Here is a 20,775-nt window from a genome sequence, read left to right on the forward strand (position 1 = left end):
CTTGTCTCTCCAAAATAAAAAAATAGCTAAGTGTGCTTCTATCGGCAGTCCCAGCTACTTGGAGACTGAGACAGGAGGACTGCTTGAGCCCTGGAAGTTGAGGCTGCAGTGAGTTGTGATGGTACCACTGTACTCCAGCCTGTCTCAAAAAAAAAAAAAAAGCCATTCTGACTTTAGGGTGTAAGGTCTTTAGGGTTTTACAGGTATAGAACTACATTGTCAGCAAAGAGATAGTTTAACTTCTTTTCCTATTTGGATGCGTTTCTTTCTCTTCACTGATTGTTCTTGGCATCTTAATATTTTTAACAGTCACATAGTATTTCGTAGTATCACAGTTCATTCAATCACTCTTCTATTTAAAAAATGTGTGTTTTTTTCTATAGCAGTTTAGAAAGTAACAAAACAAACAGTAAATGGTAATCACTTTTGACCCTCGTGATATTTGGTTCCTCTTTCCTGCCAGTGATTATGAGGAATTTAGCTAACTTACATCACTCCTCTTTCTGCCTGTTGCCCAGTTTTAGTCATATTTTCGCTGTTTATTTTGTAATCGAGTGCTTATAACTTTGAATACTATCTCTGAATCTCTATTTATTGAGCTGTTCTCTTCAGATGTCTGTTTTGATTCCCCGTCAAGAGGATGTCCTTACTCTTCCTTCCAAGTCTCCCTTTCTTCAGTTTCTAAGTATTTCGTCTCCAATATTATTACATTTATGTCCCTGTCCTATAATTGGAGTTCAGTATTTGGTGTTTCATGTAAAATTGATTCTAAAAATTAAAAGCAAGCAAACAGCATTTGATTGATTCTGAATATGGAAATCCAATAAACAGCACCTGCTATGTTAAATTATGTAACTCTTATTCACTACAGCTAGAGTTAGTAATACAGGGAATGCAATTCTATATAAAGAAACATGCACTACCCTAAGTAGAATGTTTCTAGTATCAAGACCAAACATCATTTTTTCTTCTCATTCAAAATCACGCTACAATTACATTTGCCTCATATTTGAATAATACTCTTATTGTCTCTCCCCACCTCCATATTTCTAGGCGTTTTTTGTTTGTTTGTTTTATTGTTGTTTGTTTTGTGAGCAGAAGCAGTGTTATTCATCATATAAATTGGCTACTCTTTTCAGGAAGAATATAAAAGAGGCTAATTTTCACAGACCTTAAGTATCTGAAAATTTTTCCATTTCATTTTCTCACATTATAAACAGTTTGGCTAGGTACAGAGTTCTAGGCTGAAAATCATTTTCACTTAGAATTTTGCAAGCATTGTCTTTGTCTTCTACTATCCAGTATTGTTACTGAGAAGTCTGATACAAATCTTACCTCCATTCCTTTGTAGATATCCTTTAAAAATTTTAGAAACAAATGGGAGCTTCTCTTTATACCCGCCAATCTCGAATTTCATAAGGATATGTCTAATGCACATCTCTTTTTATTTATTCTGCTTGGCATTCGATGGGCCCTTTCAACTTGAAGACCTCCTGCTCTCTTCAATACTGGGAACTTTTCTTTTAACATTTCTTAGATTATTTCCTTCTTTATTTTCTGTTTCCACTGTTTTGAAATGCATATTGGATGTTGACCTTCCTGGATTGACCTCATAGATGTTCAGTTTTTTCTTTCATATTTCCCATCTCTTGCATTTTTTTAATATTTGAGAAACTTCTTGGACTTTTCCTTTTTTTCAGTTTAACTTTTAACTTTTTTTAGTTTTCATTAACTCTTTTTTGTTAAAGAGTTTTAAAAGATGCTATAAAAAACTCTGACTTTTTATAGCATCTTCTTCCTGTTTTATGGATACAAGTTTCTTCTTGAATTTTCTGAGAGAAAGTGAAATTTTTTAAATATTTAATGATGTTTCATGAGTTGTCCACTTGTTTTATGATCAATTGTTCTGTTTGTTTATGTTGGGTTTTCCTTTTGTTGGTGATTTTCCTCAAGTATATGGTAACCCTTGGTTGGCTATTCATTTTTATAAATGAAGGATTAAACTGATTAGTTCAGAGCAACTGCATGCTGTCTGTATATGAGCAGGTAATGTTGTATCACACTTCTATTTAAGATGTGAAGATGAGAAGATGCAGGAAGCCTGGACATTGCCCCAAAACTGAAGGGTACCAACATTCTGGGGACCTAGAATCTTCTAGACAGATTATTTCATCCCTTTAGAAATTACTTACCTTTTTTCTGTATAGGGCAAATGTCGCTGTTAAGTTAAGGGCTGGTAGAGGTGACTTTAAGGAATTTTTCTGCAATTTACCCTCTTATACTTTCTAGATATTCAAATTATATACAAATAATGAGTTTTATTCTTACTTTTTAATATGTATGCTATTTCTTTTTCTTACTTTGCTTTGGCTCACACCTATAGTACAATGTTGATTTTAAAAAATCCTAAAAATATCCTAAAAATCTTCACAAAAGACCATTTAAGAGACTCTCAGGCTAATTCTTCCCAGGGGAAAAAAGGTTTTCATTTTTCTGCAAATAGTCATTTAATCTTGTAGAGAGTGTTGTTTTCCCTGACATCATGCATCTCTTAGTCTTCAAGTTGGAAGATATATATTCTAAACTTCATGGTCTTGAAGATCTGCCTCAAATATGAAGAAATAAGTTTATTTAACCTCTAGCAGATAATAATAAACTGTAAACAACACTCCTCTCTCTCTACTATATTTGAGGTCTCTGGAGCAAGAAAAGCAGATTTTGAAGAGCAGTCAAAATTTGGAGGAAGCAAATGGCATAGGGTGAGTTTTCTGATTTTGTGCATTGGGGCAGTTTCAGAGTTGTGGTGGTTCAGTGTGACTAAAACTTTGGTAGAAAGCCAGCTGACTTTCTGGATGGAGCAACCAGAGAAAGGAGCCACAACCAGGGCCACTGGAGAGTGAGGGTAAATGCCAGAGATGAGAGATCCAGAGAAGAGAATACCAAACTCAATTTGTCCAAGACTCTGGCTAGCCTGTGAACCATGTACATATGGGCAGTTCAAGAACAGTATACACAGAGCTGCCATTCATTGCTGGAATGACAGAATTTTAAAGTTGATCTTACCAAGTTAATTGGCTGCTAAAACAAAACCTCATTTCTCTTTGGAGGTATATAACAAAATCCAGAATCCCCACAATATAACATTTACAATTCTAGAATAGAATCCAAAGTTACTCAAAATACGAAGAATCACGAAAATTTGACCCATCCTCTTGAAGAAAGATAATAATCAAATACCCAGCCCAGGTGTTAGAATCACCAAACAAGAACTTTTAAAGCAGTTATTATTACAATGATCAAAGAGGAAAAGGAAAATACACTTATAATAAATGAACAGAGAGGAAATCTTAGGAGAGAAATAGAAAATATAGAAACTAACCAAATGGAAATTTTAGAACTAAAAATACAATATTTGAAATTTAAAAAATTGTTGGTTGGGCTTAAATTATTTACCTTAAAGAAGAGAGAGAAAAAAGATGGAAAAAAATCAACAGAGTCCCCAGGACATGTGGAACAACAGCAAAGGTCTAACCTATGTGTAACTGGGGTATTATAAGAAGAAGACAAAGAGTAAATGAGGCAGAAAAAATGTCTAAAGAAATAATGTCTTAAGTTTCCCCACATTTAGTAAAAGACATAAATGTACAGATTAAAGAAGCTTAGTGGGCCCCAAACTAAATATGAAGAAAATGATATGTAGGCAAATCATAACCAAATTGTTAAAAAGCAAAGATACAGAGAAAAGAAAAACACAGTAGGTGAACAATAATTCAGATGTCCAGCATTCTCATCCTTCTGATTTCCATCACACCAGAGGAATGAATGAAGAACATCAGAAATAGTAAATATGTAGATAAATGTAAAACAAGGCTTTCTTTCCTATTAATTTTTTAAAAATACATGTGACTAATATAAACATTAGAACTATTTCTTATGAGGGTTGTAATGTATTCAGTTGTAAAACACATCACAACTAGAGCATAAAGGATGTTAGTGCGTTGGAGATGAGTGAGGCAAATGGAGCTAGACAGTTCTAACGTTTATACAATATTACATTGAGTAATATTGACCCTAAGTAGAATGTGAAAAGCCAAGGATGTATTTGTAATTCTAGCATAACTACTGAAAAATGAAGCATAGAGGTATACTTAGAAAGGTAATAGATTTTCTTCTAGGGTTTTTATAGTTTTAGGTCTTACATTTAAGTCTTTAATCCATTTTGATTTTTGTATATGGTAAAAGGAACAGGTCCAGGTTCATTCTTCTGCATATGGATAGCCAGTTATCCCAGCACCATTTATTTACTATTGCTTGTTATTGTCGACCTTGTCAAAGATCAGATGATTGTAGGTGTGCAGCTTTATTTCTGGGTTCCACTGCTCTATGTGTCTGTTTTTGTACCAGTGCTATGCTGTTTTGGTTCTGGACAAATATTTTATGACAAAGTCTCCAAAAGCAATTGCAACAAAAACAAAAATTGACAAATGGGACCTAATTAAACTAAAGAGCTTCTTCACACAAGAGAAACTATCAACAGAAGAAACAGACAACCTACAGAATGGGAGAAAATATTTGCAAACTATGCATATAACACAAGTCTAATATCCAGAATCTACAAGGAACTTAAATCAACAAGCCCAAAACAACAACCCCATTAAAAAATGGGCACAAGATATAAACAGACACTTAAAAGAAGACATAGACACAGACAACAAGCAAGTGAAAAAATGCTCAATATCACTACTCATTAGAGAAATGCAAATCAAAAACACAGTGATGTGTTATCTCGTGTCAGTCAGAATGACTATTATTGAAAAGTCAGAAAATAACAGATGTTAGTGAGGTTATGAAGAAAAGGAAATGTTGGTGGGAATGTAAATTAGTTCAGCCACTGTGAAAAGCAGTTTGGAGATTTATCAAAGAACTTAGAACTACCATTTAACTCAGCAATCCTATTAATGGGTATACACCCAAAGGAATAGAAATCGTTCTACCAAAAAGTCACATGCACACATGCAGTGCACTATTCACAATAGCAAAGACATGCAATCAACCTAGGTGCCCATTAGTGGTGGTGGACTGGATAAAGAAAATGTGGCACATATATACCATGGAATACCATGCAGCCATAAAAAAGAATGAATTCATATCTTTTGTAGCAACATGGATGGAGCTGGAGTCCATTATCCCAAGCAAATTAACACAGGAACAGAAAACCAAATACTGCATGTTCTCATAAGTGGGAGCTAAACTTCAAGTGCACATGGACACAAAGAGGGGAACAACAGACACTGGGGCCTACTTGAGGGTAGAGGGTAGGAGGAGAGCGAGGGTCAAAACACTACCTATTGGGTACTATGCTTACTATCTGAGTGACAAAATTATTTGTACACCAAACCCCGGCAACATGCAATTTACCCATGTAACAAACCTGCACATATACCCTCTGAACTAAAATACAAATTGAAAAAGAAAAAATAAAAATTTTACACACTTTTCAAAAGAAAAAAGGGCAATAGATAATTAAAATGAATTTCTAAATATATTCAAATAATCCAAAGAAGGATGGAAAAGGGGAACAGAGAAACAGAAAACAGAGGGGACAAGCAGAAAGCAAATAAATTCATAGTCTCAGAGAGACAGGACTAGATTTGGGGTAAGCTGTGTTACTACTGTCTATTGGTAGAGGAAGACAGGGGAAGCTACATCTGGATACAAGCTTGTGCCAGGAGAGCAATGGATTTTTTCTTATTAGAGAGAGGATGGAAGAGGAAAGCATGAAGAAATGGAAGAAATAAAAGACCTGTCAGAGTTCTCAGGGCTTCCTGACACAGATGTTCATTATCTAGATCCCCAGATTCCTTTATTATGCTGTGGTGTGACTGATGTTGCCTGTGGAGCTGCTATTGTGAACTACTTGGTTTTCAGCGCTTTTAATCTGTCTCCAACCCGTACCCATGTACACTTTTGGTTGCTGTTTCATCCTGAAGAGGCCTCTGTGTTTCAACCTTTGGGTCTAAACACTCTGTCTTCTTCCTAGAGGATCTTGGAGATGGTTCTGGCATGGTACTTGGTCCCGACCTTTGTTTCAGCCTGTGTGGACCCTGACTTGGACCTTCGCTCAGTACCTATGATCGATGTGTCTCTATTACTCTTCACCGAGGTGTAGTCTGACACTGTGCTCACTTGCTCCCTGGGCTCCCTGCCCTGGCCCTCCCTTGCTTTCACCTCCCAGTGGCTACCCAACACCTAATAGAGACCCAGAGACAGAGCCGGTGGACAGGAAGAGAGGAAAGATTACAAGCAAGGCCAGGGGCTGCCTTACAGTCACATTCTGAGATGACAGGTCCACAAGATGGCGACGTTTCCCTATGATATTAATGCAAGTAGTGCCTGGGATATTGAAGTGATTTCTAACGTTGGAAATGTCCCATTCAGTGCTAAAAAGAAAGTAAAGGCAATGATTTTGTTTAGGGCAAGAAGACAAACCTGGGAAGGGCTTTCTCTGCCTGAAATTCCCCAGTTAGTGTGAAAAAGGCAAGTCACGGAACTGCATATTCTGCATAGGAAAGGCAAATGTGAGAAACCCCCTGGATCTGTTCATGAAAGTGAGCTCCAGGATAGATGTGGAGTCGGGATGGATGCCACTCAAGGTGGCACACTGACCAATAGTAACAAGCACACTAACTCATCCCTGAGATGCTACATTTTGTCTGCTTTATTGTCTGAGTTAGTAGCAGGACATATAAAATTTCCATCAAAGGAGTTGAAAAAAAAAACCCCACATACAGTTTTAATTTTTAATTCACCAAAAATCTCAGGAGTTGTGTTGCGAGTTTGTTTGTATCAGTTTTGTGGGATACACAGCCAATTTTACAAACACGAAGTCTCAGGAGAACTGACTTACAAAATCCTGTTTAACCTCTACATAGAATATTGAATTTCCGAATGAAAAATCAGAAGAAATCACACCATTCTAATGTTAACAAATGAAAAAATTATAAAGAACATTTAAAGTTTATCCTGAAAACTAATTCTTAAGAAAAGAAGATTTAACTAAAGAGTAGCAAAGGGAAATTAAATTATTATTAATTAGGGAAACTAAGTGTATTAATTTTTCCCATTTTACAATAAAAAGCCCTAGGTTTACAGAGGCTAAGTGACTTACTCAATGTTATACAACCTCAGAGAAATAACTGAAGTTGAATGTCACATGTGTCAGCACTCCACCAGGCACTGGAGAGCAGCGGACAAAGTCAACGAGAACTGGAGAATGGATACCGCGTAGGTGTGTTTAACTGCAAAGCCTGGACTCCTTCATGCTGAAACATTTGAAATGATTCAGAAGGGGACCACTAGGGACTCCCAAGGGCTTAAAGTAGTTAACTGTACTTAATTCCGGGTTAGGACATCTTTTTGATCTTAAACATTAGCATGACACCTTGAACAGAGTAAACTTTTAGAACATGTTTGATGAGGGAAATGAGCATGAGAATGAGGCTAGGATTTTTGTAAGCTTTGCTCAAGGCTGATTTGCCAGTATTTGAAAGTGTCAGACACAAAGCTCAATTAATGTTTGCTGATGGACTGAATGAATAAATGAATGAAAATTGAGGCAAATAATTAAGAGGAGGGTTCTTATTCTTAGATGGTGCCATAATTTTCTTTGTCCAGTGGTTTTTTATCTACTTTTGGTTGTAAATATTTTGTTTTGACAAAGCAACAATTACTTTGGCCCCTCCTCTGCAGTGCTTTGTGCCCACAGTTGCAGTTGCACTGTATAATATCAGCAGTCTTCTGTATGGAAGTCCAGCATATTCACACCAGGATGACATGTGGTTGCACTTGTAGCAAGCTGTATTTTCTGATATTCCTCTTTTTCTCTTCTTGTTTGGCTGGACATTTTTATACAGATGGAAATCAGGTTACAAGAGGGTCAGCCTCGAAAAGGTGTTACAAGGGTGTCTTAAGCCAGAAGGCAAAGATTGGGTGTGATGGCTCATGCCTATAATCCTAGCACTTTGAGAGGCTGAGATGGGGGGATCCCTTGAGCCCAGGAGTTCCAGGTTGCAGTGAGCTATGATTGTGCCACTGCACCCTGCCCTGGACAACAGAGTGAGACCCTGTTTTGAAAAAAAAAAACAAAAAAAACTTACCTCCCTCCTTTTTTTCTCTCTCTCCAATATAAGTTCAGCCCTTCTTTTAGCAATCATATCAACCTGTTAAAGAAAGAGACATTAAAAAATTGTAATGGAGAATGATAAAAGTGGCTTTCTCTGTATTAATATATTTTTATATAAAGTAGGAATAACATTTGGGCAGAAGCACAGTGCACTTTGCAGGAAAGGATGTGATGGCGGTAATCATGTTGCTTGGCTTGTATGCTTGTACCTCTGAACCTCTTGATCAGCTATTTTCTGCCAGAGGGATAAATAGCACTTGGGGTCACTTACTCTTTCCACAAAGTTTAGAACTCCTTTTCAAAATTTATTGCTCAGTTGTTTGTTTGGTTTTGGTCGCAGGAAATAGGGAAATACTTGGAGGCAATTCATTGAAAATGGTAAGCTTTTAACACATTATTGAATAGCCTAACATAGCGATCCCCAACCATTTTGGCATGAGGGACTGGTTTCACAGAAGACAATTTTCCATGTACCGAAGATGGGGATTGTTTTGGGATGATTCAAGCTCATTACATTTATTGTGTACTTTATTTCTATTATTATTACATTGTAATATCGAAAGAAATAATTTTACAACTCACCATAATGTAGAATCAGTGGGAGCCCTGAATTTGTTTTCCTGCAACTACATGGTCCCATCTGGAGGTGATGGGAGATAGTGACAGATCATCAGGCATTAGATTCTCATGAGTGTGCAATCTAGATCCCTTGCATGCACAATTAACAATACGGTTTGTGCTCCTATGAGAATCTAATGTGCTGCTGATCTGACCAGAGGCAGAGCTTAGGCAGTAATGTGAGTGATGGGGAACGGCTGTAAATACAGATGAAGCTTCATTCACTTGCCCAGTCACTGCTCACCTCCTGCTCTATGGCCTGGTTCCTCACAGGCCACAGACTGGTATCCATCCATGGCCCAGGGTTTGGGAACCCCTGGCCTAACAAACCTAAAAACACGTATGTCCACATGGGGAAAGTGCATGTGGTTGGGAGACAGTCACAGACTTGATATATAGACAGTCCTCCAACCTTCCCAGAATCCTGTAAATCTAACACAGTGGATCCTCTTTGATAGGTCTCCAAGGTTTTCATTAAAACTAATCTGCTTTCTTCAGGTTTCGGGGCTTATTGGCTCAGGCCTCAGCAAACTGGTCTCCCTTTAAATACCAGGAGGATAGTGGTGCCTGAGGACATGCCCTGGGGCTCTGGTCCAGACAAGCAGAGCCTGGGTGCTTTCACCTGGTTGCTATTGAGCACACATTCCTGAGAACTTATGCCTTGTAGGCATGCAAGAATTATTTGTAGATAGAATTATAAAGCTGAACTGAATATAATGTATTTGGTTTATGAGCCCCAGAAAGATTTTATGGCTCTTAACATGGCGAGAATTTATAAAAACTTTCATTATTTCCTTTTATAAAAACATATTTTTACCATAGGTTCTTTAAATGTGGAGTTGTGAAAACATAGTCTCTTTTGTGTTTTTGTAAAACTTAAAGACCACTGTATATACCAAAAAATTGCAAACTATACCAATAGCACTCATACACATTCTGAGTCTACTTTTCTTCTGCTCCTTTCACTCAAATAGTCAGTGAGGTTTAACTAATTATTGTACATCTGCCAGATGGCAGCACTGTCCTGAGCACCATAATATATATTCTTTCATTTTCTGCTCAAAACATATCTGCAAGGCATTACCCCACTCTAGAGGTGAGTTAACAGAAATTCAGAGTTTAACTCATGTAATGTCACACAATTAGTGTGAGGATGCTTTTAGAAACTACCAGATATGGTCTTGATCTCTTGACCTGGCCAATATGGTGAAACCCCGTCTCTACTAAAAATACAAAAATTAGCTGGGCATGGTGGTGCACACCTGTAGTCCCAGCTACTCAGGAGGCTGAGGCAGGAGAATCGCTTGAACCCAGGTGGCAGAGGTTGCAGTGAGCTGAGATTGCACCACTGCACTCCTGCCTAGCGACAGAGTGAGACTCCGTATCAAAAAAAAAGAAAAAAGAAAAAAAAAGAAAAAGAAAAGAAACTACCAGATATGGGATTGCCAAAGCATACAATGTGGTGGCTACTGCAGAGAAGGGTTTGTATTTGTTTCCACTGAGAAAAAACGTTAGAAAGAGAATTTGGGATAAGATTGAGAATTCAGACTTAATGGGGTGGCTTGATCAAAATGGAGTTTTAGGAAGATTCGTGTGGAGGTAGTCAGAAGGATGGTCTGGAAGGCATAGAGCTGAAGCCAGGGAGGACAATTAGATCACTGTAGGAACTCTGGTGTCAGCAGAGAAAGCTCTGAACTGAGATAGAGTTAGTGGGTGAGGAAAGGAAGGGGCAAATGCCTGGGGTGATACACTAGCTCCTGAAACCTGCTGCTTTCCTGTTCTAGGTCCCTAAAATTCTTAAAGCATATGATGTATAGGATGTGGCTTCATTGCCCTACAGCTGTTCTGGCCAGTACAATAGCCACTAGCTGTGTGTGGCTATTTATATTAAAATTAAATAAAATTAAACATTTGATTTCTCAGCCACACTAATCACATTTTAAGTGCTCAACAGCCACTGCGGCTAGTGGCTCCTGTATAGGACAGCACAGATCTAGGACATTTCTGTCATCACAGAGATTTCTGTGTTAGCACTGGCCTAGATATTCCAGGCCCCACAGTGAGACAACGTATGAATATGCTTTGGTAGGCTCTCTTCTTTGGCTCTTTCTTTTCCATTCTCATACTTACAGAATCTCGTGCATGGCAGAGAGTTTGGCCTGAATGTCAGCAAGAACACCGTGGAGCCAGCTATCTTCCCACGTCTCCCTCCTTACTTCCATAGTTCTTAGATGGCTAAGAACTCTGCCTGCCTTGATATTTTGCAGATCAGTGATGGCCTGGGACATGCAACCTTGGTGTGGTGGGGAAGAAGAATGGATGGCAATGGCCTTGAAGGGATTTCCTCTGGCTAACCCCAAGATGAAAATAATTTGAAAACCGTGTCTGAGCAATGAAAGAGGAACTGCTTGGCTTTAACACTTTGGCAGTCTGTAATTTAATTGGTGTTGAATTGTGAGAATGTATTACATAATTTAAGTCTTAATTGAAATTAATAGATGAGTTCTCTGACACATTTTTCCATTCTCCCCTGCCAAATGTTCGTCTAGTTTATGCTTATTTATTGGCAAGAAGCTCCCTGCCTTCAGTCTTGGCTCTTTTTGAAATGTCTCGCTAAGAATGAAATATACTTTCCCTGTACCTTCCTCCTACCAATGGTAGTTCTTTCCCTTGAGGCCACGTGGAGTAACTCCAAGCTCCCTTTGGCACGAAAGCCCTTCAAACATTTAACACTGCTCTCATGTCTCATCTGGGCCATCCTAGGTCCAGACTCAAAAGTCCATTCTTTATACTTCAGCCCAGATCTACAGGTTTGCTTTTTCAGGGCATGTCATGGAAATGGAATTGTACAGGATGCACTCCTGTTTTGCCTGGCTTCGGTCACTCAGCACAATGGTTTTGATTTTTATCCATGTTACAGGGTGCATCAATAGGTCATTCCTTCTTAATGCTGAGTAGTTTTTCAATTCTAAGGATATACCACCTTTTGTTTTTCTATTCATCAGTTGATGATTTGGGTTGTTTCTACTTTCTGGTTATTATGAATAATGGTTATGAACATTCACATATAACTTTTTATGTGGACATATATTTTCATTTCTGTTAGATAAGATTACCAGGAGTGGAATTGTTGGTTCCCTGTGACGCTTTTGAACATTTTATGGAATACTCCTCAGAATGTAGGTTTAGGAACAACATTCTAACGTAATGTGGATCTGGTTTCACTACAGGCTTGCATGGCTTTGATGGATGGTGTCATCGCTCTAGGGGCAGTGAAAAAGACCTCTGAAATTTTACTTCTTTGTGTTTCAAATCTCTGTTTGTTACCTCTTCCACTTTGCTCCCATGTCTGGGAGAGGGAAGCCTTGGCACTACCACTATCTTTTATTTGCCATAAAGAGAGAAGCATTAACACATTGATTACCACAAAAGCCTGAAATAACTCTTAACTCTTATTATGGTCTTAATATTTGATGAAAAATGTTTCATGCTTACTGTGGTATTAAAATTAGAAAACTGTATTTTTTTGTGAAGATCACTTTATAACAGATCACTAAACAGATGCTGAACAGATTTATTCAATGCATTTTTGCTAGACACATACCCTGATTTTTGTCTTCATGTCTTTGATCAGTTTCTTCCTTTCTAATTTCTTCTTTTGTTTTAGTTTCCACTTTTCAATTTGGGCAGGAAGGAGGCGATCAAAAATATCTTGATCATCAACTTGTATAAAAACAGTTGCATCTGGGAAAAATCCATGATCCCCCAAAAACTGGGCCTCCTCTGGATATCGTGGGAAACCATCTAATATAAAACCTGTGGAACTGGTGGAAATTTTCATAATTTACTTTATTTCATTAAAATATTGTAATGGACATGTTCATTAATTTGACTGTAATGATCATTATACAAGGTATATTAAATCATCATGTACACCTTGAATATATACAATCTTTATTTGTCAATTAAATATTTTAAAAGAAAAAAATAAAGTAAAAGAATGTATTGATAAATATCAACTTTCTGTATGTAATGAATAGTTTAAAAATTTACTCTACTATCTTTTATTTCTTTTAATATTTCTAGTTGTATATGTGACATTTCTTTTTCAAAATATATCAAATTGGATTAAAATTACAATATTTCATACATATATTTATAATATAAAATTGTAGTCAATCAGTTTACAATTACTATTAACTGAAAGTTTACTAGAAGTTGTGAGAAGGCCATAGGAAAAGAGAAAATAAGTTCTCTGTTTGAGGGGGGTGCCCAGCCTAGTGAATGTGGTACTCTTTATTTAAAGAGTACACCTGGCCAGCCCACTTGTAGTGGGAGCCCTCACTGTCGGCAGTTTTTCTTCTAACAGTGCTTCCTTTCATGAGACAACCCAAACCCACTTCCCTGGGTCTCCTTGTAACCGATGACAATTGTTAATGTATGTATCCTGGTTCCTATGGGCAAGATAATTATATTCAAATGGGATTGTCAAACTTGCCCAAGTGTGATGAGACTTTAAGAATTAGGAAAATATGCCATTGCACTCCAGCCTGGGCAACAAGAGTGAAACTGCTTCTCAAAAAAAAAAAAAAAAAAAAAGAATTAGGAAAATAACTGGAATGTTAATACATTTTAATTAGTGAGCACTTATAAAACAATCAAGTTTGAAAACTTGGCTTTGTTTAGTTGAGAGAGTCAATACTGGTCCCCATTTGAGTGAGAATTTGTTTCTCCTGCTTATCTGAAATTTGGTTTGTTTTTAATATTTATATTTAAATATATATTTTTTTCTTAATACAAATAGGACTTTCACGAACATTTGACAGTTTCAGCCTTCAAAGTTGTTAGTTCAAAAATGTGAATTTTCCTTTCTTATTAAGGGGGCAAATTTCCATATATTGGCCATAATATATGTGGTTTTTTCTTTAGAGGTGCCTTCAGTCTGGTCTCTTCTGGCAGGGTCAATTTCATTCCTACTGTTCCTGCTGTCACTTCTCTGTCAATGACTTCCAAATCTTTACCTCTATACCCAACCTCTCTTCTGAGTTTTGGTTCCGAATTTTCAAAAAGCTGTGGAGTTTCTCCAACTGAATGCCCTTCTGGAATTATACACACATTGTACTATCAAAAATCATACTGTTAGCCTTCCAAACTGCTCTTCCTTCTGACCCACTCGTACTCAGGTACTACCTGTTAGAGACCTTTGGCCCTCTCCCCTGGCTCCCTCTTGCTTCTTATGTTTAATAGGTAAGTCCTGGCATGTCCTCCTCTGTCCTCACACTTCTATTTCTGCCAGTCCCCCTTAGTTCAAGCCCCTTAGTATATCTCTCCAGGACTAATGCAATAACCTTTTCAAAATGTATTATTTTCCCCTTGGTTATAAAAGCAATGTCACACTATAGAAAAATGGAAAAAATAGAGAAAAGCATAAAAAGGCAAAAATTATCCATAATCCCACATCTCAGAGGTTATTAAAAATTTGTTTTATTTCTTTCCAGTTGGTTCTTCATGTGTGCATTCTCTATTATATTATAGTTTTACATCTTCTTTTTAACTTAACTTTATGTAATAACATTTCTCATGCTATTACAAATTATTCATTATAATTTTTTTTGTTTGTTTTTGAGATGGAGTTTCACTATTGTTGCCCAGGCTGGAGTGCAATGGCGCTATCTCGGCTCACCACAACCTCCGCCTCCCAGGTTCAAGTGATTCTCCTGCCTCAGCCTCCTGAGTAGCTGTGATTACAGGCATGCACCACCACACCCGGCTAATTTTGTATTTTTAGTAGAGACAGGGTTTCTCCTTGTTGGTCAGGCTGGTGTTGAACTCCCAACCTCAGGTGATCCTCCCGCCTTGGCCTCCCAAAGTGTTGGGATTACAGGTGTGAGCCACCGTGCTTGGCCCTATACTAAATTTTAATGGTGCATAATATTTAGCTACTTTGTTTAGGCTTTTACAGTTTTACCACAAATGCATTTTAGAATAACCTGGGAGTACTGAAAAATATCCCAGGCTCACACTCCTAGAGATTCGAATTCAATTATTTTGGTGTGGGGTCCTGGCATTGGTATTTTTAAAGACTTTACAGATGTTTTTAATGTGTATCTCAAATGAAAAATCACCAGCTTACATGATTATAAAGCAGAAAATTCTTAAATGTATGTTAAACTACATTTTTAACTTTTAAGAATAAAACAAATAAAAGCAAATAAATACACAACTCTATATAAATTAAGATACCGTATTGGTTCCTTAAGCCACCACTCAGAAAGTATTGCTTCAAGAATTTCAGGAGGCAATGGCTCATTTTCCATTAGACTTGATTTGATTACTTCTTCTTCTTCTGTAAGTTGTACTTCTGGAAGCTAAAAACAAAAATCAGAAAATAAAACAAGTTTTAAAACTCTATGCTTATAATTTCATGTTCTCACTCATGTGAAAGCTAAAAAAGTGGACCTCATGGAGGTGGAGAGTAGAATGAAAGTTACCAGAGGCTGGGAAGGGTGTATGGTAAGGATAGAAGAGATGAAGAGAGGCAGGATAATGAGTAGAAACATACAGTTAGATAGAAGGTGTAAGTTCTAACGTTCAATAGCACAGAGGGAAACTATAGTTAATAACGATGTATTGCATATTTCAGGATAGCTAGAAGAGAGGTCTTGAAATGCTCCCAACACATAGCAATGATAAGTGCTCAAGGTGATGGATATCACAAATACCCTGACTTGATCCTTATACATTCTATGTGTGTAACAAAATACCACATATACCCCCAAAATATGTACAAATATCAATTTAGAAAACCCCAAAATCTATATTCATAAACAATATGGTATTACATAGTTGATTAGAATGAGACTTGTTATTTTTCTCTGAGGTCTTTTTCGTAGTGTTGCTTGTAAACATTTAAAAATTTGAGCTATTTTCTTTAAACCAATTATTTAATGTGGTTAGAAATATAGGTTGGTGCAAAAGTAATTGCGGTTTTTGCCTTAAAAGTAATGGCAAAAACACAACCGCTTTTGCATCAACCTATAGTAAATAATATTTACTATAGCTAAGATAAATTATAAGTAATAATATTGATTTTCATACATGGCCTTGGGGTCATATCTCATTACTTTTTGTTAAACCTTTTTCAATTTATCACACACACACCTATAAGGCTTAACTGATTTTTGTTATTTATATTATAATTATACAGTATTCTCTCTCCAACCTAGATGCTGATCATGGGATAAGCCAAACAGGCAGCCATCTGAAATACAAACTAGATGAGGATTATAACATAATAACAAATAGAAAGCATTGTGATAATTAACTCAGGTCAATTCTCTCTGAAGTAGGATCACCCTTGAATGGACAGTAAAAAACAACAGTTCTTACAAAAATGAAGCTACTTTTGTAGAGTACTTTTGTCATCCAAAATTCTAAAACTGAATAGATGAGGTATGATAAACTACTGCTTACCAGGAAGTAGGATTAATTTTATTATCTAGAAATAAAATACCTTAATTGCTTTCTGAGAAGTTAAATGATTCAGAAAACAGCAAAAGAAAATCAAACAAAAAACTGTAGACGAGCGGGAGATATTTGTTGCACTTTAAAATCTAGACTTGTTAAATTTAAAAATCTGGATTGACATACTTTTTTCTTTTTTTTGAGACGGAGTCTTGCTCTGTTGCCCAGGTTGGAGCGCAGTGGTGAGATCTTGGCTCACTGCAACCTCTGCCTCCCGGGTTCAAGTGATTCTCCTGACTTAGTCTCCTGAGTAGTTGGCATTACAGGTGTGTGCCACCATGCCTGGCTAATTTTTGTACTTTTAGTAGAGACGGGGTTTCACCATGTTGGCCGGGCTGGTGTCTAACTCCTGACCTCAGGTGATCCGCCCACCTCGGCCTCCTAATGTGCTGGAATTACAGGTGTGAGCCACTGTGCCTGTCCCAATATACATTTATTAAATTAGTAGGATATCAGTTTCTCCTGAACGCTACTAAATATAGGTGAAAAACATTTAAAGAATATGTCTGAAGGCCAGGCATAGGTGGCTCATGCCTGTAATCCCAGCACTTTGGGAGGCCAAGGTGAGCGGATCACTTGAGGTCAGGAGTTTGAGACCAACCTGGGCAACATGATGAAATCCCGTCTATACAAAAAACACAAAAATTACCCCGGCATGCTGGTGCATGCCTGTAGTCCCAGCTACTTAGGAGGCTGAGGTGAGAGGATCACTTGAGCCCAGGAGGCAGAGTTTGCAGTGAGCCGAGACTGCACCACTGCACTCCAGCCTGGGCAAGAGAGGGAGATGTTGTCTCAAAAAGAAAAAAGACTATGTCTGAAGAGGTACTTCATTACCTACTAGAACACCATATGTCACTCACTATCCAACACTGCTTCAACTTTGAGCGTTACATTTAACTGCACTTGGATCATTTGAGAACAAATGGCCTATTAAGAACTTTCATTGTATAACTCCAGATACAAGCCATGTAAGATGTTAATATGGTTTGGATCTGTTTCCCCGCCCAAATCTCATGTGGAATTGCAATCCCCAATGTTGGAGGTGGGGTCTGGTGAGAGGTGATTGGATCATGGGGGCAGTTTCTCATGAATGGTTCAGCACCATTCCCCCCTTGGTACTGCCATGACTGTAGTGAGTGAGTGCTCATGAGATCCAGTGGTTTAAAAGTGTGTGGCACCTCCCGCCTCACTCTCTCTTCCTCCTGCCCTGGCCATGTGATGTGTCTGCTCTACCTTCACCTTCCGCCATGATTGTAAGTTTTCTAAGGCCTCTCCAGAAGCCAAGGAGATGCCACTATGCTTCCTGTACAGCCTGAAGAATCACGAGCCAGTTAAACCTATTTTCTTTAAAAATTACCCAATCTAAGGTATTTCTTTATAGCAATGAGAGAACAGATCAATACAGTACAAACTTTCTGATAAGGCATCATTAGAAATTAATATTTTGAGATCTCCACTAAGGCTGGGGCAGATTTTTATGCTATTTGATAGAAATCAGAGAACACAACAGTGGAAAACTATATTGTCTAAGTCAGATACACCAAATATCATTTTCAAATAAATGCTATACAACAGCCTTGTCAAAGAAAGTTTTTCTGATTTTTTTTTGAGTCATATGAAACTCAGTACTTTATATTCTAGAAGAGCTGGAAGATTTTTATTTAGCACATGACGAATATGACTCTTTAAATGACTTTTATGGGCTAATTTTTTTCTCTTCTTAGAAACTTTATAGAGTTTTATACTACTACTTCCCCAGAGTAACACCAGTAAGCACAGCTGTCTGCATAGATTACTACTGCCAGGCACAGTGGCTCATGCCTGTAATCCCAGCACTTTGGGAGGCCAAGGTGGGTAAATGGCTTGAGCCCAGGAATTTGAGACCAGCCAGGGCAACATAGCAAGACTCCCATCTCCACAAAAAACACCAAAACTAGCTAGGCATGGTGGTGCACACCTGTAGTCCCAGCTACTTGGGAGGCCAAGTGGTATGGTTTGACTGACCTCACCTAAATCTCATCTTGAATTCCCACATGTTGTGGGAGGGACCCAGTGGGAAGTAATTGAATCATGGGGGCACGCCTTTCCCATGCTGTTCTTTTGATAGTGAATAAGTCTCACAAAACCTGATGGTTTTAAAAGGGGGAGTTTCCCTGCACAAGCTCTCTCTTTGCCTGCTGCCATCCATGTAAGATGTGACTTGCCCCTCCTTGCCTTTTGCCATGATTCTGAGGCCTCCCCAGCCACGTGGACCTAACTGTAAGTTCATTAAATGTCTTTCTTTTGTAAATTGCCTGGTCGTGGTATGTCTTTATCAGCAGTGTAAAAATGGACTAATACACCAAGGCAGGAGGATCACCTGAGCCCGGGGAAGATAAGGCTTTGGTGAGCTGTGATTGTGCTACTGCCCTCTTGTCTGGGTGACAGATGGAGACCCTGTCTCAAAAACAATAACAATAACAACAGCAAAAACAAAACAAAACAAAAAAAACAAAAAAAAGAGATTACTACCTGCTTTTTTGTATTTTCTTCCTCAACTTTGACATTGGCCTGAATTGCAAGCTCTTCAAGTTCTTGTTTGGCAGCTTGTTCATCCTCAGAATCTTCCTCAAATTCAGGTCCCACTTTCTTTTCAGTTTTGAGTAGTAGTTTTTCTTGAAGAACTTCTTCAAACTGAATGTGAAAAATGTTTAATTTTTCTGCCAACTGTCTTCCACACAAAGTTTTGCCAGAGCCCTGGGGGCCGACAAGGCATATTCTTAATGGAGGAGCCTGCCACAGGGGGTGGGTCAGGGAGGGGTGGGATAAAGGGAGAGAGAAGGAAGAGCAGTTTTGAGTAATTTAGAACACATAAGACTTATTAACTGCCCCCCCTAAGATGGGGTAGGAATGATCACATCATGAACTCAAGGATGCTTAGACATTAGGATTTCAATTAACATAATTAATTCCATCAATACTGGTCCTCAAGAGCACCAACAACCATGTACGATTATCTTGGTATCATATGCCAAAAGGCATTTAATAAAATAGGGTTTACTTATTTTTGTTTTTGACAAAAGTTTTAGTTAATACAGAATGGTAAGATACGTTCCTAGCATAATAAAATAAATCAAACAGAAAGCCCACTAACAAGAAAAATTTAGAGCCTTCTCCATTTATTCCAGTAATCTCAGGACTCACGTTATATGGATCATCCATGGGATGCTGAAACTGTCAAGAACAATGGTGAGCACTGGAATGAAGCAGCAGCTAAGTCTTCTGTGATTGTGAGGAAATACTAAGAAATTGGTAGGTGATAGCAGCAAGGAGGAATGGGGCTTGTTGATACATCCAAGTAGGATAAGCCTCAAAGGAGCTGGAGTTTTTGCAAGGGGAAGGAGAAAAACTAGAATGACATGAAATTATATAGCTGCAGCCTCACACCATACTTTTAAATCACATTTTAAACCTCTCAGTGATAAAACTGCTGGCTTAACATCTCACTCATCCATCAGTTAAACGTCTGGCAACTAGGGCTGTCTGGTGCTCAGACTGTCTTCAGGTACCCTATGGTAGGGAAGGGAAATGCTTCTGGAAAAACCCAGTTCATTTTATGCTTTGCAAAACTATGGAAATACAGTCAGGATTTCAGGATCTTATCCAAATGGATTTGTGTAAAACAAGGCAATAGATCACAAACAGCAAACCAGACTAAGCAGAAATTACAGTTGAAAACAACAACAGAAAAGGATAAATGGCCACAGTCCTTAAATGACCCCCAACACCAGTGGATTGGGGCTTGTTTGTGAGGGCACAACCACCCACATACTTCAGTAGTCTCATGGGCACTATATAAAATTTGAAGTTCATGAAAATGGCCCAATTATACAGAAGTGCTTAGTTCCATGTGTTCATTTTAAGAAGGCATTGATATTATCAAAAGTCATAAGGCAATACACTGTGATATATATATCTTGCTCCAGTAATCCCATCCGAGGGAGCTATAGCATAGCACAGTAGTAAAATAATTCAAGAAAGTCAAAACACTTACAGTCAACTCATTTTCTACAAAAGCACCAAATACATGCGTGGAGGAAAGGATGGTCTCTTTAATATATGGTGCTGTGATAGGTGGATATCCATATGCAGAAGAATGAAACTAGATCCTCATCTTTCACCATATACAGAAATCAACTCAAAACGGATTAAAGACCTAAATGGAAGACCTGAAAATATAAAACTGCTAGAAGAAAACACTGGGGAAGTGCTACAGGACATTGGTCTGGGCAAAGATTTTTCCAGGTAAGACCTCAAAAACATAGGCAATAAAAGCAAAAATAGACACATAGGATTACGTTAACCTAAAAAACCTCTGAATCACAAAGAAAACAACATGGTAAAGAGAAAACCTACAGAATGGGAGATAAGATTTGCAAAGTATCCATCCAACAAGGGATTAATAACCAGAA

General features: G+C 37.9%; 1 protein-coding gene across 1 annotated transcript in view; it reads right to left on the reverse strand.

Annotated features, from left to right (window-relative positions):
- Positions 1-20,775, reverse strand: part of AK9 (adenylate kinase 9) — a 177,972-nt gene that overhangs the window by 26,548 nt on the left and 130,649 nt on the right. The window contains exons 26-29 of the mRNA XM_028847018.2: positions 18,836-19,096; positions 15,044-15,168; positions 12,405-12,624; positions 8,157-8,219 (exon numbers count right to left, since the gene is read on the reverse strand). Coding sequence (XP_028702851.1) covers positions 8,157-8,219; positions 12,405-12,624; positions 15,044-15,168; positions 18,836-19,096 — 669 coding nt within the window. The remainder of the gene's footprint in view (positions 1-8,156; positions 8,220-12,404; positions 12,625-15,043; positions 15,169-18,835; positions 19,097-20,775) is intronic.

This window comes from Macaca mulatta, chromosome 4, assembly GCF_049350105.2.
Source record: "Macaca mulatta isolate MMU2019108-1 chromosome 4, T2T-MMU8v2.0, whole genome shotgun sequence".
In the NCBI taxonomy this organism is placed as follows: Eukaryota; Metazoa; Chordata; class Mammalia; order Primates; family Cercopithecidae; genus Macaca; species Macaca mulatta.